General features: G+C 38.7%; 1 protein-coding gene across 6 annotated transcripts in view; it reads right to left on the bottom strand.

Annotated features, from left to right (window-relative positions):
* The window catches only part of MAP3K4 (mitogen-activated protein kinase kinase kinase 4), a 188216-nt gene that overhangs the window by 61454 nt on the left and 112907 nt on the right, over positions 1-13855 (bottom strand). For all 6 annotated transcript variants that reach the window (XM_075596742.1, XM_075596747.1, XM_075596743.1 and 3 more), the window contains 4 exons: positions 7662-7819; positions 2670-2786; positions 937-1036; positions 770-853 (listed from right to left, as the gene is read on the bottom strand). In XM_075596742.1, the coding sequence (XP_075452857.1) occupies positions 770-853; positions 937-1036; positions 2670-2786; positions 7662-7819 (459 nt within the window). The remainder of the gene's footprint in view (positions 1-769; positions 854-936; positions 1037-2669; positions 2787-7661; positions 7820-13855) is intronic.

A 13855-nucleotide genomic window follows, 5' to 3' on the forward strand; every position in this document is an offset into this window, starting at 1 on the left:
CTACACCGAAATAACCTGTACTGCTTTCTTCCAGATCTTACTCAAGCTTCACACAGAAGAAATCGGATTCCCCCGTAACCCAGAAGACAGGTATAACATTGTATAACATTGCGGGAATGAGGAACCTGGACATTGAGGGACTGCGGATCAGGTAAGATCCCAGGTGGGATTGCTGCTTTAAATATTGTGAAGCGGGGGCATCCAGGCACTAGTTAAGGGGTGCAGGAAACTAGTCATTCACATCTGGCTTTTTTTTCTAGATTCGACATTTATACACACACATACACACACACAAAACAAGGACTAATTGTAGTATAATGTAATACAATAAATAAACTTATGTCAAAAACGAATGTTCTTACTAGGAATTTATTCAATTTATTTCATTTATGTTTTTTTTTAAATGCGGGACTGGGGGCGGGATTAGAGGCGGGGTTGGGGGCGGGACTAAAGGCAGGGTTGGGGCGGGACTAGGTGGCGAGTATATTTTTTGGTTCGGCGAGTATATTTTTGGGTGATTTGTCAAGCACTGTATATATATATATATATATATATATATATAAATATATACACACACACACGTCTAAATGTACTGATTTGTCGTAATTATTAACAAGGACTGACCTAACTTGTAAGACGGAGAAACCAAAGCCTTGTTTACAGCCTGCTTCCAATGTAGAACCAAAGTACAAGTAATCAAGGCTAAAAAATAAGTTATCCTTGAATAGGTTGCTGGCCCCACACTTGCCTGAAGGAAAATCTCACATACCTTTGCATAATTCTTGGTTTTTAGGGACGTTAGCAGATCTCGCACTGGTGCTGAAAATGTAAACTCTGCTGCAATTTCCAAGTCCTTCAAATACAAAATAAAATTAGTGGGAGAAAAGTACAAAAAAAAAAAAAAAAAAAAACCAACCCCAAAAAATGCAAATTTACCTTTCTTAACATTTTTGCAAAACCAAGAGCTTTGGATGCCCTTTCCCTCGCTTCATGAAATAACTCTTTCAATGCTCGGCTCGTGTCTATAACGGATCTCCTGTGGGAGGGACAAGGATACAGTTGTACAGTATAGCTTGCATTTTCATAAATGCTGCAATAAACTAATTGGTACAATGGTAATCTATACATCCTTTTTCTTAACCTTTTTCTGGTTAAGGAACCTTATAATAATATTGTGATATTCTGCAGAACCCCAACCCTCTCTAATAGTGCGTCTGAGATCAGATGTAAGAAACCCCAACCATCTCTAATAAAGTATCTGTGATCAGATACATTGTAAATTCTTCTGTATTTGGTACAATTTTCAAATGACCTGAAAATTGCAGGAACCCCTTTAGGGATACCTGGGGAACCCTGTTGAAAAACACTGGTATACATACTTCATAGCAATTTTCTGCAAATGGGTTAACACACTATCTACCACTTCCCATTAATTGGAGTCCAATGAGTTTTGAACTAGCATTGCAGGAGGGCCTACAGTTCATCATATCACCATAGAACTTCTCAGGAAAATATAAGTATATAGCATATATAAATCATCACATACAGTATTAATTTATGAAAGGGATAACATTTTAAGGCAGCAGCTCCCAAGCCTATTCTCTGATATGACTTACTCTCAGATTTTAACCAGAAAACGCACACAAAAAATCCATTTACATATGAATTGTATATTGGTTTGTTATCTCCAGAATATGGTTTGACTCAGGTTACCCAAGAATAGGGTAGAAAAACCACTGTGTTACTGGCCTGATTCTGTATGGGGTCTCAAGCTAATTTTATTTAGCAAATCTCACACTACCTTTTTAAGTCAGGGCTGCACAAAGAAGCTACATTGTCTAATTCCAGTAGCCTGTGTTGGAGAAACTGAGAAGGATCCATGTAGGCACCTGGTGAACTCGTGCAAATCCCCTTACTATATCTCTTCGTGCCTCAGGCATATACAAATATGTGTTTCATACCCCACAAAAAAAGGGGGAACGGGGGAGAGAAAAAGTTGTAAAAAATAATAAAAAAAATATATGCGGACGAACAAGCAAACGTTAGAAGTGCCACGCACAGTGTCTGCTGCGATCACTCTGTTGGGGGTGTATGCTTCTGAACGGGATCTCCCTGCAGCCTTAAATCATTTGGTGCTGAGGTCACCGCAGACATTAAATCCTGCTACATCTGTATAGGTTTCTAACTCGCTTAATGGCCAGGGTGCTATGATGCCGGAGAATCCATCTATTCTCCTAATCGTTGTGCAAAAATATTTTTAAGATTTAACATTTTTTTTTATTGAAAATTAGAAAAATGTCATTCCCAAAATGTATTTACAAACGAGGAAAAAAACAAAAAAACACCATAAATATGCAAAAACCTGCAATTATTTATATCCCTCAGACGGAAAAAAAATTTGCCTGAAAATGAGAGGTCTGTATGTTCTTCGTCGTGATCCAAGGCAAATTACATGCCAGTTTACCAACACCTATGAGGGAAAAGTAATGATTTCTCCCTTTGGAGGTTTCCATGTAGAATAGTTCCACGGCAGAAGAGGCTGCATGAACATATCTGCAAATAGTCAGATATTACTACACAAAAACAAGCAATTGTTATTATTGCCATGGAAACAAAACTCATTGCAGAAGTGAAAAATCCCTAATAAATGCTCATTATGCCAACATTACCTAATTTCATCAGAGACGCTGCTATCGTCAGTGCTGGCCCAGAATTCATCGCAACTCTCCTGTAGACCGGAGTCTAGGAACTTCCCGGTGGATTTAAGCAGCATTCCTGCTATATCGCTGGAGGGGGAACATACGAGAAATTCAAGAAGCAATTAATGCAATATCCTACATGTTTTTTTTTTTTTTTAATCAGTTCTGTAGTATAAGATATTTCATATTTTTTTTTTATTCAACGCTTAATGTTATTTTGAATGAGTTTTAATGTACTGAGCAGCCTTCGATTACTACGACCATGTCCTCAATGAGGCAGGCCAAAGAACGCGTGACTGCGATGAAGAGCGACAGCACGGCAGATTTTTTTGCGAAAAGTTTTGGGAGGGTTTTGTCGGGCAACGGCCGGGTCACGTGGGCGGTTCAGCCAATAAGGGGCGAACCGCTCACGTTACGTCCCAGCCACGCTTCCCCGTTGCAGTGGATCACAGGCCACAGATTGCTTGGCCGACAGGCGGCCATGACGTCATGCGCTCCCACTATATCCGAGGTCTATAGCAGGTTTAGCACGCCTCCCCAGCAGTGAAAGATATTTGCAACACTTTCCGGTTTGTGATAACTGGTTGCCAATATTCCCAGCAGTTTGAGCTGCAAAACAATAGATAATGTTACCTTAGTAATATCAAGATACATTGTAGTTGTTGCGTTACTGTACATTAACTGAAGGATTGTTTGAAACAGGAAAGCGGCCATTTAGTGAACCCTAGCCAGCAGGATCTTTGCTTATCGATCACGGAAGAACTAATTGTTCGGCAGCTTAGGTAATTAGTTTTCAATCAAGGTAATCAAAGGATGCATATATTAAAACATTTTTGTTTGTTTGATTTTTTTTTCCAAGTGCTGCTTGGATTGTCTCTTTAAAAATAACAATGTGTTCATACACTGTAATTGTTACAGTTAATGTTAGCGTTGACTGAATTAATTTGCAGTGGCTGCCCGAAAGCTGCGATTTAATGATTAAGTGTAAACATTTGACTCACTTGAGGTCCACCCATTAAAAGAAAACAATACATGCTGCTTTAATTAAGGGTAATTTAGAGGCTGATACAGAATGTTAACTGAATGAAGAAAGCCGAAACCATTCCAGAGCTGTGCTGTGCTCTCGGGGTGTAAAATGCACAACGGCAGCCGCATCATGCACTGCCAGAAGGACTTATTTTATATAGTTAAATACTTGGAAAGGTTTACATTTAAATATATGTATTAAAAAAAAATATGCATTTTAAAGATACCTTCTGCTGTCTGTGGCTGCGTGAAATTTCAACAAGGGTGTTGTACTGCTGTGGTACACAGCATCTGCTTTGTTTTACGGTCTTTATATTGCTGTAAGAAGACATGCCAAGAAAAGCATGTTTGGGGCCTATTGAGAACTTGCAAACTGCTCTGAGTGCTGTTGCATGGGCTGCAAGTGATTTAGCATTTATTAAGGAGGCGACAGTGCAGTTCAAGGTTCTAACAACTGCATGATATGTGTTAGGAGGGTGCACATTTCTGCAGAGGGCAGGAGCGCCGCTCTCAATTCACAGTTGGGAGAAAGAGAAATAATGCAAAAAATAATGCAACCGCTTCAAATCAACTGGAAAATGGCCACTGAGTACGTCCTTTATGGACACGCACAAATTCAAAGCCATTTTCAAGCATTTGGGTAAATGAACGCAATGGTATTGGTGTCACGAAGAAGTTGTTTTCAGAAGCCAGGAGATTGTTTTGGGCGATCTACGACCGTTTGAACGGGCCCCCGAAGAGGCTGTCCAGTACAAGCACCTGCACCCCCCCTCCCCCTGCGTAAAACCAGAACGACCGTTGTGGATACACCATTCGATGCGGTTGAGGGGAGATTGGAATGTTCTTGCTGCTGGAGTCTGCGAGCTCCACATGCTTGTAACCCGGGTGCAGCTTGTGAGTGCTGATTTTTACTGCTCTAGACTTAATTACACTATGTCGCCATTTTATCGTTCTCATGTGAAAATCTTCTGAAACATCACCTTACTTCTGAGAACAACTTCTTCCCTCATGCTGGAAAATGGCTTTGAATTAGTTTGTGCATAAACCACGTGCTCATTAGCCATTTTCCCATGGATTTAAACGCTTTGCACTATTTTTTGTATTATTTCTCTTTCTCCCATGTGGGAATTGAGAGCAGCGCTCCTGTTCTCTTCAGAAATCTGTATCATCTGACCGAGTGAAAGGTTTTTCTGCAGCTGCACGTCAGTTTCAGAGGTGTATTTATCTGTGTTTACATGTGGTTAATAACATTGCACCAAGGGAGATAGATAAGATAGATAAAATAGATAGCACACTACGAAATAATTTGCACTGAAACTTTATCACTTCAATAATTAATTCTAAAAGTAAATAAATTCTAAAGTGACCCAATGTTTACTTCTGCCCATTTTATCAATTCAGCGTGAATCAAGTTCACCCATGAATTTTCATGTTCCATGATCCTACTATATATCAGAATCTGATTAATTATTTGTTATGTACAGACTGCACAACTGGAGCAAAAAAATTAAAATAATAACTGCACTATGTATTGAAACAAAATTTCCCAATGCATCATATGGGACATTATCCTTTGATAAATCTAGTGTAATTTGATTTTCTCCAGGTTTGCAGGTTTTTTTCTGCCACAAAACCTTGTGCACCCATGTCTTGTATATAATAAATGGCTCCACGGTAGTGTGATAGTGTGTTTGTGATCGTATTCTGGGGATCCGGTCTGTAACAAAACCCCACAGCAACATCAAAACGAATTGGGGACACATTGAAAACAGACAGCATGCAGGGAAAGCTTTTCTGGACTCAGTTTTGCAGGTAGGAAGCAGATACATAACTCCTGTTCACTTTTTCCCTGCTGTAGCTTTATTAGTAAGAAAGGAATGGCTTCAACATGAGATCTTAGAATTTAAGTTGTGTAAAACCTTTAAATAATGCATACATTTATTTATTTATAAAATATTTTACCAGGAAGTAATACATTGAGAGTTACCTCTCGTTTTCAAGTATGTCCTGGGCACAGAGTAAAACAAATAATACATGGTTACAAGTACAGTTACATAAATGAACAAGGTATACATTATATACAAGACATTGCGTGCACAGTTAAAGAAAATATATATTATGAGCGTATGAAACAGTTACAGACCAGATTAAAGTGTGAGACAGCCTTAGGTTTGAAAGATCTTAAGCTGGTGGTGGATATGAGAGTCTCTGGTAGGTTGTTCCAGTTTTGGGGTGAACGGAAGGAGAAGGAGGAACGTCCGGATACTTTGTTGAGCCTTGGGACCATGAATAGTCTTTTGGAGTCTGATCTCAGGTGATAGGTGCTGCATGTGGTAGGGGTGAGGAGCTTGTTCAGGTAGCTGGGTAGCTTGCCCAGAAAGTATTTGAGGGTGAGACAGGAAAGGTGAACTCTGCGCCTAGACTCTAGTGATGACCAATCTAGTTCTTTGAGCATTTCGCAGTGATGTGTGTTGTAGTTGCATTGGAGAACAAAACGACAAATTGAATTGTAGAGGGTGTCACGTTTGCTAAGGTGGGTTTGAGGAGCCGAGCCATATACTATGTCTCCATAGTCAATAATTGGCATTAGCATCTGCTGTGCAATACGCTTTCTGACCAGGAGACTTAGGAAGGATTTGTTCCTGTAAAGTACCCCTAGTTTGGCATAGGTCTTGGTTGTCAGGGTATCAATGTGCATCCCGAATGTTAAGTGGGAGTCAAACCATAAGCCCAGGTATTTAAAACTAGTGACTGGTGTTAGGGTGGTGTTAGCGTTGGTTCTTATCAGGAGCTCAGTCACTGGAAGCTTTACAAATTTAGTCATGGTCCCAAATACCATTGTTACAGTCTTGTCAGTGTTTAAAAACAGTTTGTTTTGGGAAATCCAGTTTTCGAGTCTCAAAAAGTCAGACTGAAGTATGTGTTGAAGGTCAGAGAGGCTATGGTTGTGTGCATATAGGATTGTGTCATCTGCATACATGTGTATTGAGGCTTCCTTACAACCTGTGGGAAGATCATTAATGAACACTGAGAAGAGTAGGGGCCCCAAACAGAGCCTTGCGGGACACCACCGGTGATATCCAGGGGGTTGGAGTTAGAGCCTGAGATGGACACATGTTGGGATCTTCCCGATAGGTAGGACTGAAACCAGTTTATATATACAGTTTATATATACATATACAGTAAGGATGCACCACGATTACTACATTATTCCACAAGCTAGGAAATACAGCAACCAATAATCAGCATTGATTAACTTTTTCTTTTTACTCTCTTCTTGCCCTTTCCAACGCATTTTTTTTATTTTAAAGTCCGATGCTTTGTTAAGGAGATGTAAGCGTCTTAAAAGTTTAATGTCTGGGAGGTTAAAGCAGCAATGTGGATTAATATATATAATTTTTTTACCTTTAATCCGCATTGCTGCTTTAATGTTACAGGTTTGAAGCAGAGGGTCTCCGGAGCTAACCCCCATTAATTTCAGCTTAGGGAACCCCCAGCTTCCCGAGATACTTAACTCCATAAGGGTGCCAGTGCCCCTGCAGTCAGAGAAACTGTGTTCCTTAGTCTAATTGCAGCTTAAATGTCCCGCGTCACACGGGCCAATAGGAATCCGTGATGTCAGCCTGTGCAGCCCGTGAGACCAGGGTCATTAAATTTGCCAGATAACGGCACCCCCTACGGAGGTAAGTATCTCCGGAAGCAAGGGGTCCAAGGAGCTCAGATTAATGCGGTTTTGCTCCGAAGAGCCAAGATGACAACGAAACAAAAGACACTGACACGGAAACACTAGGACATTACAAACCTTTAAGAAGACGTGTATTTTTTTTAGCCCCAAGAGCTAACAATCTAATTTAGATTAGATCAGAAGGAACTGGCGTTGAACAAGTCAGATTACTGCCCCCCCCCATAAAAATACATTGTAGGCCATTTTCTTACCAGAAAAGCTTGCCGGCCTGAGCTTCACCACCTCGTATGTAAGGAGTGATTTCTTTGGTGAAATTCCACTCTTCCTCTAAGAGGTTTTTCAGGCTGTGGGAGGCTTGTGGTAACTGCTGCAGCATGTGGATCCAGCTCCGCATGTAGTCAAAATACACCTGGGAAACAGATGGTAAAAAGTGCAGTTAAACCGTCTGTTCCACGTAACAGGTCAAAATGATAAAAAAGGCAAAAACATTTACAAAAACTAAAAATTAATTATTTAAATAAATAAATATATATATATATATATATATATATATATATATATATATATATAAAAGAAAAAGAAAAGGGAGTGAAGTAGCGCCAAATAAGAAGTGTTGAAATAGTGTAAAAATATATTATTAATGATAATTTAAATGAATATTTCTAAATAGGCAAAATCACTAAAAATTATAAATGTGTATACTACAATTTAAAATAAATATATATATATATATATATATATATATAACATATATTATGTGCTCTTATTTCGTGAAAAACAATTTAAGACAACACTCCAAAAACATGTGATAACATAAAATACAAGCAAAAAGAAAAATTGATATAAAAACCAGTCCTTGAGTGAAAATCCTTAAATAGGAAAAAATAGTCCTGGTATGAGGGGATCTCCGGCAGCTCTCAAATAGGATGAACCACATCCAGATGATACCTATTAGAAAAGAAAAAAGAGAGAGCGCGCACACCCCATAGCATAATACAGTACATTTATTGAGAAAGGGGAGGGGGGGATACAAAATCCACTCACATGGGTAGGTTAAAATCAAGCAGTGTGTGAAATATATCACCGCCAACTCTGGTCACTCAGCCTCCAGACCCTGCAGTCCAACTCTCACTTGAAGCTGCTGGTAGATGTTCTCTGGTGCATGAGTAGAAAGGCTCCTTAAAATCAATGATGCAGTCTTTGAGTTTTAGGAAAATCTCCAATCTCTGCTGGCCGCAATGTGTATCAGCGCTCGATACGGCCCGTCATGCGCTTGCGTGATGACGCAGTTCCGTTCCCTGACGCGTTTCGTCACGAGCTGTGACTTTCTCAAAGGGTTGCTGGTGAATCCTGCCCTCACTAAGGATTTATAGCAGCCGGTTGCTAGGTAGCTAGATCGTGTCCTTCAATAGGTTCAGAGTTCAAATGGATAAGCCTATCATAGCAGGCTATTGTCTTAGATGAACGAGCATGCTGTCACAAAGTGAAGGCATAATATAAACAGAAACTATATTGGGTTAGAATATATAAAGGGAGGAGAATAGGAATAACCAAGGGACAAAAATTCCTAAAGTCAAATAATTCATCACATGATAGTAAAAAAACACAAAAAATTATTAATAAAGCTACAAAAATAGATGAAATTAAATAAATAATTAATTAATTAAATATTGTTAATAAAATACATATGTATCTATCTAATGAGGGGGACATTTAAATAGGCAATAACCCATATATATTACATCCCATAGGGAAAGATAATATAGAATTGGACATATTAATATAGAACAGACCAAAAAGTGGAATAAATGATTATAAATGTAAATGTCCTAACAGCAAAAAATGCTGAAACCAATAAATAAAATAAACAAAATAAAATATAATGCGACTCAGTCACTATAGATTGACATACATAATAATAACAAGATTCAGATCATAATCATAAATACAACAAAGGAATATGCAATATGAATAAAAAATATATAAATCTAAATAAAAAAACTAAAATAATTGTGAATTTTGTCAGACACCAAATGGTTGTTTAGAATTCCTGAAGGTCATACCTCATATATATAGATGGATAGTAATAATATAGGATGTAGGTGATATAGATGGTATAACCTTACACGGAAATGGGAGTAAGCGACCTTATGTTTATAAACATTTTGTCCTGATGAATATAAACATTTTTTCCTGAGAGAACATAAAGATATAAAGACATACATTGTATTATATCTATTTAAGGAGAGGAGCAGAGGAGTACAGAGTATAACAATATAACCAAGATCCTAAATGGTGGGAGCAGAGGAGGATCAGAGCTATACCAATGTACTTGCATCTAGACATTCATTTAATCCACCAGGGGCAAGGGTGCCCAACTGGTGGATCCAGAACGTTTCCTGGCGGCACAAATTTTTAAAACGATCACCCCCCAGAGCACAAGGAGAAATGGACTCTAGACCCATAATTGTCATGGATCCAGGATCTTGATTATGTGCTGTTTTAAAGTGACGGGGAACACTATGTGTGTTAATCCCCTTTATCACATTTCTCCTGTGCTCTAGGAAGCGAACGTGCAATGGACGTGTAGTGCGGCCAACATATTGTTGGCCACAGCTGCATTGGATCAAGTAAATGACAAAGGAACTTAAATGACAAGGAACTTAAAGTAAATGACAAAGGAACTCAGTTGCCTTAGTTCCTTTGTCATTTACTTGATCCAAAGCGGCTACCTAGCAACCGGCTGCTATAAATCCTTAGTGAGGGCAGGATTCACCAGCAACCCTTTGAGAAAATCACAGCACGTGACGAAATGCGTCAGGGAACGGAACTGTGTCATCACGCAAGCGCATGACGGGCCGTATCGAGCGCTGATACACATTGCGGCCAGCAGAGATTGGAGATTTTCCTAAAACGCAAAGACTGCATCATTGATTTTAAGGAGCCTTTCTACTCATGCACCAGAGAACATCTACCAGCAGCTTCAAGTGAGAGTTGGACTGCAGGGTCTGGAGGCTGAGTGATCAGAGTTGGCGGTGATATATTTCACACACTACTTGATTTTAACCTTCCCTTGTGAGTGGAATTTCTAACAACCCCCCCCTCCCCTTTCCCAATAAATGTACTGTATTATGCTATGGGGCGTGCGCTCTCTCTCTTTTTTCTTATATATATATATATATATATATATATATATACACACACACACACACAAAATATATATATATATATATATATATATATATATATATATACATACATACATACATACATACATACATACATACACACACATATACATACACACACACACACCATCGCCGGAAGAAGAGATCAGAGATCTCGAAAGCTCGCACAAATAAAAGCATTTCGTTAGCCACAGAACTGTATCGTCTATTCATTTTTGATTATTAAAGCTCGGCTAACACGGCACTGATACCTCTACACACACAAACATATATATCTTTATGATATAGATATATATATATATATATATATATATATATATATATATATATATATAGATATTTATACACACAAACATATCTCTCTCTCTCACATACATACATACACACAAACAGTACATACACACACACACACACAAACAGTACACACAAACAGTACACACAAACAGTACACACACACACACACCCCATATAATAATGTAAAATATAAGTTACCACCCAGAAGAACGATAAAGCAGAGACTGCACTCAGTGGGCAAGTATTCAAAAGAACTGTATAGAATATGAACATCACAAAAAAACGATGTTTCGATCCCACAGAGGGATCTTTCTCATGCGGATATACACACACACACACACACACAAAGATAGGCACATCAAAAAGGTATAAAAAAAAAAAAAAATTTAAAGTGTCTTTGATGGACTCAACGTTTTGACTAACTTCTGGAGTCTTGTGATAGCTGAAATGTTGACTGAAATGTTGAGTCAATAAAATACACTGTTTTAAATACCTTTTTGGTGTACCTATCTTTATCTTATTTATATGATCAGTACTTGGATAGCTGCACCAAATCCACTACTCTGGTTTTACCCGACTGGTCTGTCCCCCAAAAATCCCCCACCCCCCCACGTTGCTATAAACACATTTATATACTGTATGTGCCATATCCTATTATGTGTCACAATCTTCAGCAAAATGGTACGACAAAACAGTGGAAGAGAATGCCTAAATAAAATGTTAAAAACGAACTCGCTCAGATATGAATGGACCCCCAGGGTGTCACAGTTATTAAAAACAGCAGCTTACAGCGTCTTCATGAAAAAAATTAAAAACTGGGGTCAGCCCTCAATATCCCTGCTTTTATCCGCCCTCATTCTCCATCCTGTCAAATCTCTGTTGATTGACAGCATCAGAGGAGCTATCCATATAGTAAGGGAGTGGCAGTGTAGCTGCAAGGGAGGATAGAAAACCAAAAGGAGGATGATATTTTATCTTTGACCCACTGCAACCAAGAAGTACTTTATGCAAACGGAACATACCATTTTTTATTATTTTTTGTTTTTAAATGCAAATGAACTCATTGGAAACAACACGAGGGTGGGAAGATGAAGAAGGATGTTACCTTTAGCCCCTTGTGACAGGTTTAACGAGTTATATCTGGGTGATTGATGCCTATAAATATTTTTTAATCCTAAAAAAAACAAATTGTGATCAGACACTTGGGAGGGGGTTTGATTTCCTATGGCTGATTCCCCTTTATGTACAGCAAGACTTTGCAGTATCACAGCCCCTCTCTCTAACCATCTCCTTATCGTCTCTGATAATGGCAGGGTGGGGTGAGGGTACAGAAAACACTTGGGTGACAAAAACTTCCTCTCATTCAGAGACCTCTAAGGCCACGGCCATGGTGTGAACGCCGGCGCACGCGGCTCTAACAAATCTAGGGTGCCGGCCATAGCACCTTTAACTGGGACTGAAACCTCTAAACATCAATGTTAATAAAAAATCACCTCCCCGCCTGCCTTTTACCGTATTTAAGATTTATAATGGGATGTAGCCAACCTGCCCTTTTTGTAGCATCCAAACACGTCAAGGCTTGGTGTGCTAACGCGGCTATTAACTTGCGCGCTGCGGAATATGTTGGAGCATTACAAGTAAATGCCAATATTAATAATACTGATCTGCATGAAATAGAAAACACTTTATCAACAGGATAATCACTTTTAGCGCGTGTGCTTGTTGCAGCCTCAGACTTCTCATTTTACCCCTCAAGAAACGGTTGTATTTTATGTCCCTGCTTATCAACTAAACACATACGGGCCACTTTTACTAAGCAGTGTTTTGCCATAGGACACCTTACAGCCTATTTAAATCAATGAGCTTTAAGTTGTCTTATCGCAGAAAACTGGTTGATAAATATGGGCCACAATGTAGAGGGGGAAAAAAAAGAAAGAAAGAAATACAAAATGTCCATGACACCAGTGATGAAACACAACATTTTGGATTGGTATAAAATGTATGTATAACTGCAATACTTCTTTTAATTTGATTTAAGGGCATTTTTTTTCTTTAAGTAACTCAAACAAAGAGGCATACAACCGCACACATTCTGCATTATAAGGTCGACAGAGCTCATGGATGATGTGATATCAGCTTGCTGCCAAACCTTTGCTAGTTAACTTTAGATTTTCCTAGCTAGGAGTCAGATTTATTTCTGAGGTAAATTACCACAAGAGAAAAATGGAGGTTATTTAAGGGCATCGTACTAGGCTAACCCTGGAGCTGGTCCAATGTGCATCTCATACCTTAAGAGACTTTTTTTTGCCCTAACTCTGTGACAGAACACACTGTGCTTTAGATGTTGTTGTGGAAATCTGTGGTACAGTATATTTAGCTTCTCAGAGATAACATCAAAAATAGCGAGGGGAGAAATAACTCACTAGCACAAATTACATTTGCCATTCTGACTTAACAAAAAAAACAATGTTCCTAGTTTAGTAATTGTTCACATCTGAGTTCAGTGGTAGGAAAGCACTCACATTTTAACTACAAATGATGCATCAGTAATAACCTGGTTTTTTTTTTTAAAGCGGCCTTAAGAAAAATATACCAGTTATAACCACAACAATGGAAAATATGATCTATAGTTTAAACTATTTTTGCTACCAGGAGGAGATGCAAAACATGGCTATGCAGTACAGGCTCCTCTGGCAATAGAAGGGTTAAATTACCATAGCATCGCCAGGTTAACTAGGCAGTGCTAAAGGTACATTGTGGGACCAATTTAGAGTTGGTTAACAACAGTGGAGTTGTAGCACAAACTCATTGCGTTGAAACAAAATGGATGGTTTGCCATTCGTAAAAATTAGACCCCAATGTTGAGTTGGCCAAAAATAGGAGCAAGAGACAGTTAGCGTGAGAATTGTCAATATAACATTGATGTCTATTTCTAATTAATTTAAATGAGTTCACAGAGTTTT

The sequence above is a fragment of the Ascaphus truei genome, chromosome 4 (assembly GCF_040206685.1).
Source record: "Ascaphus truei isolate aAscTru1 chromosome 4, aAscTru1.hap1, whole genome shotgun sequence".
Taxonomy (NCBI): Eukaryota; Metazoa; Chordata; class Amphibia; order Anura; family Ascaphidae; genus Ascaphus; species Ascaphus truei.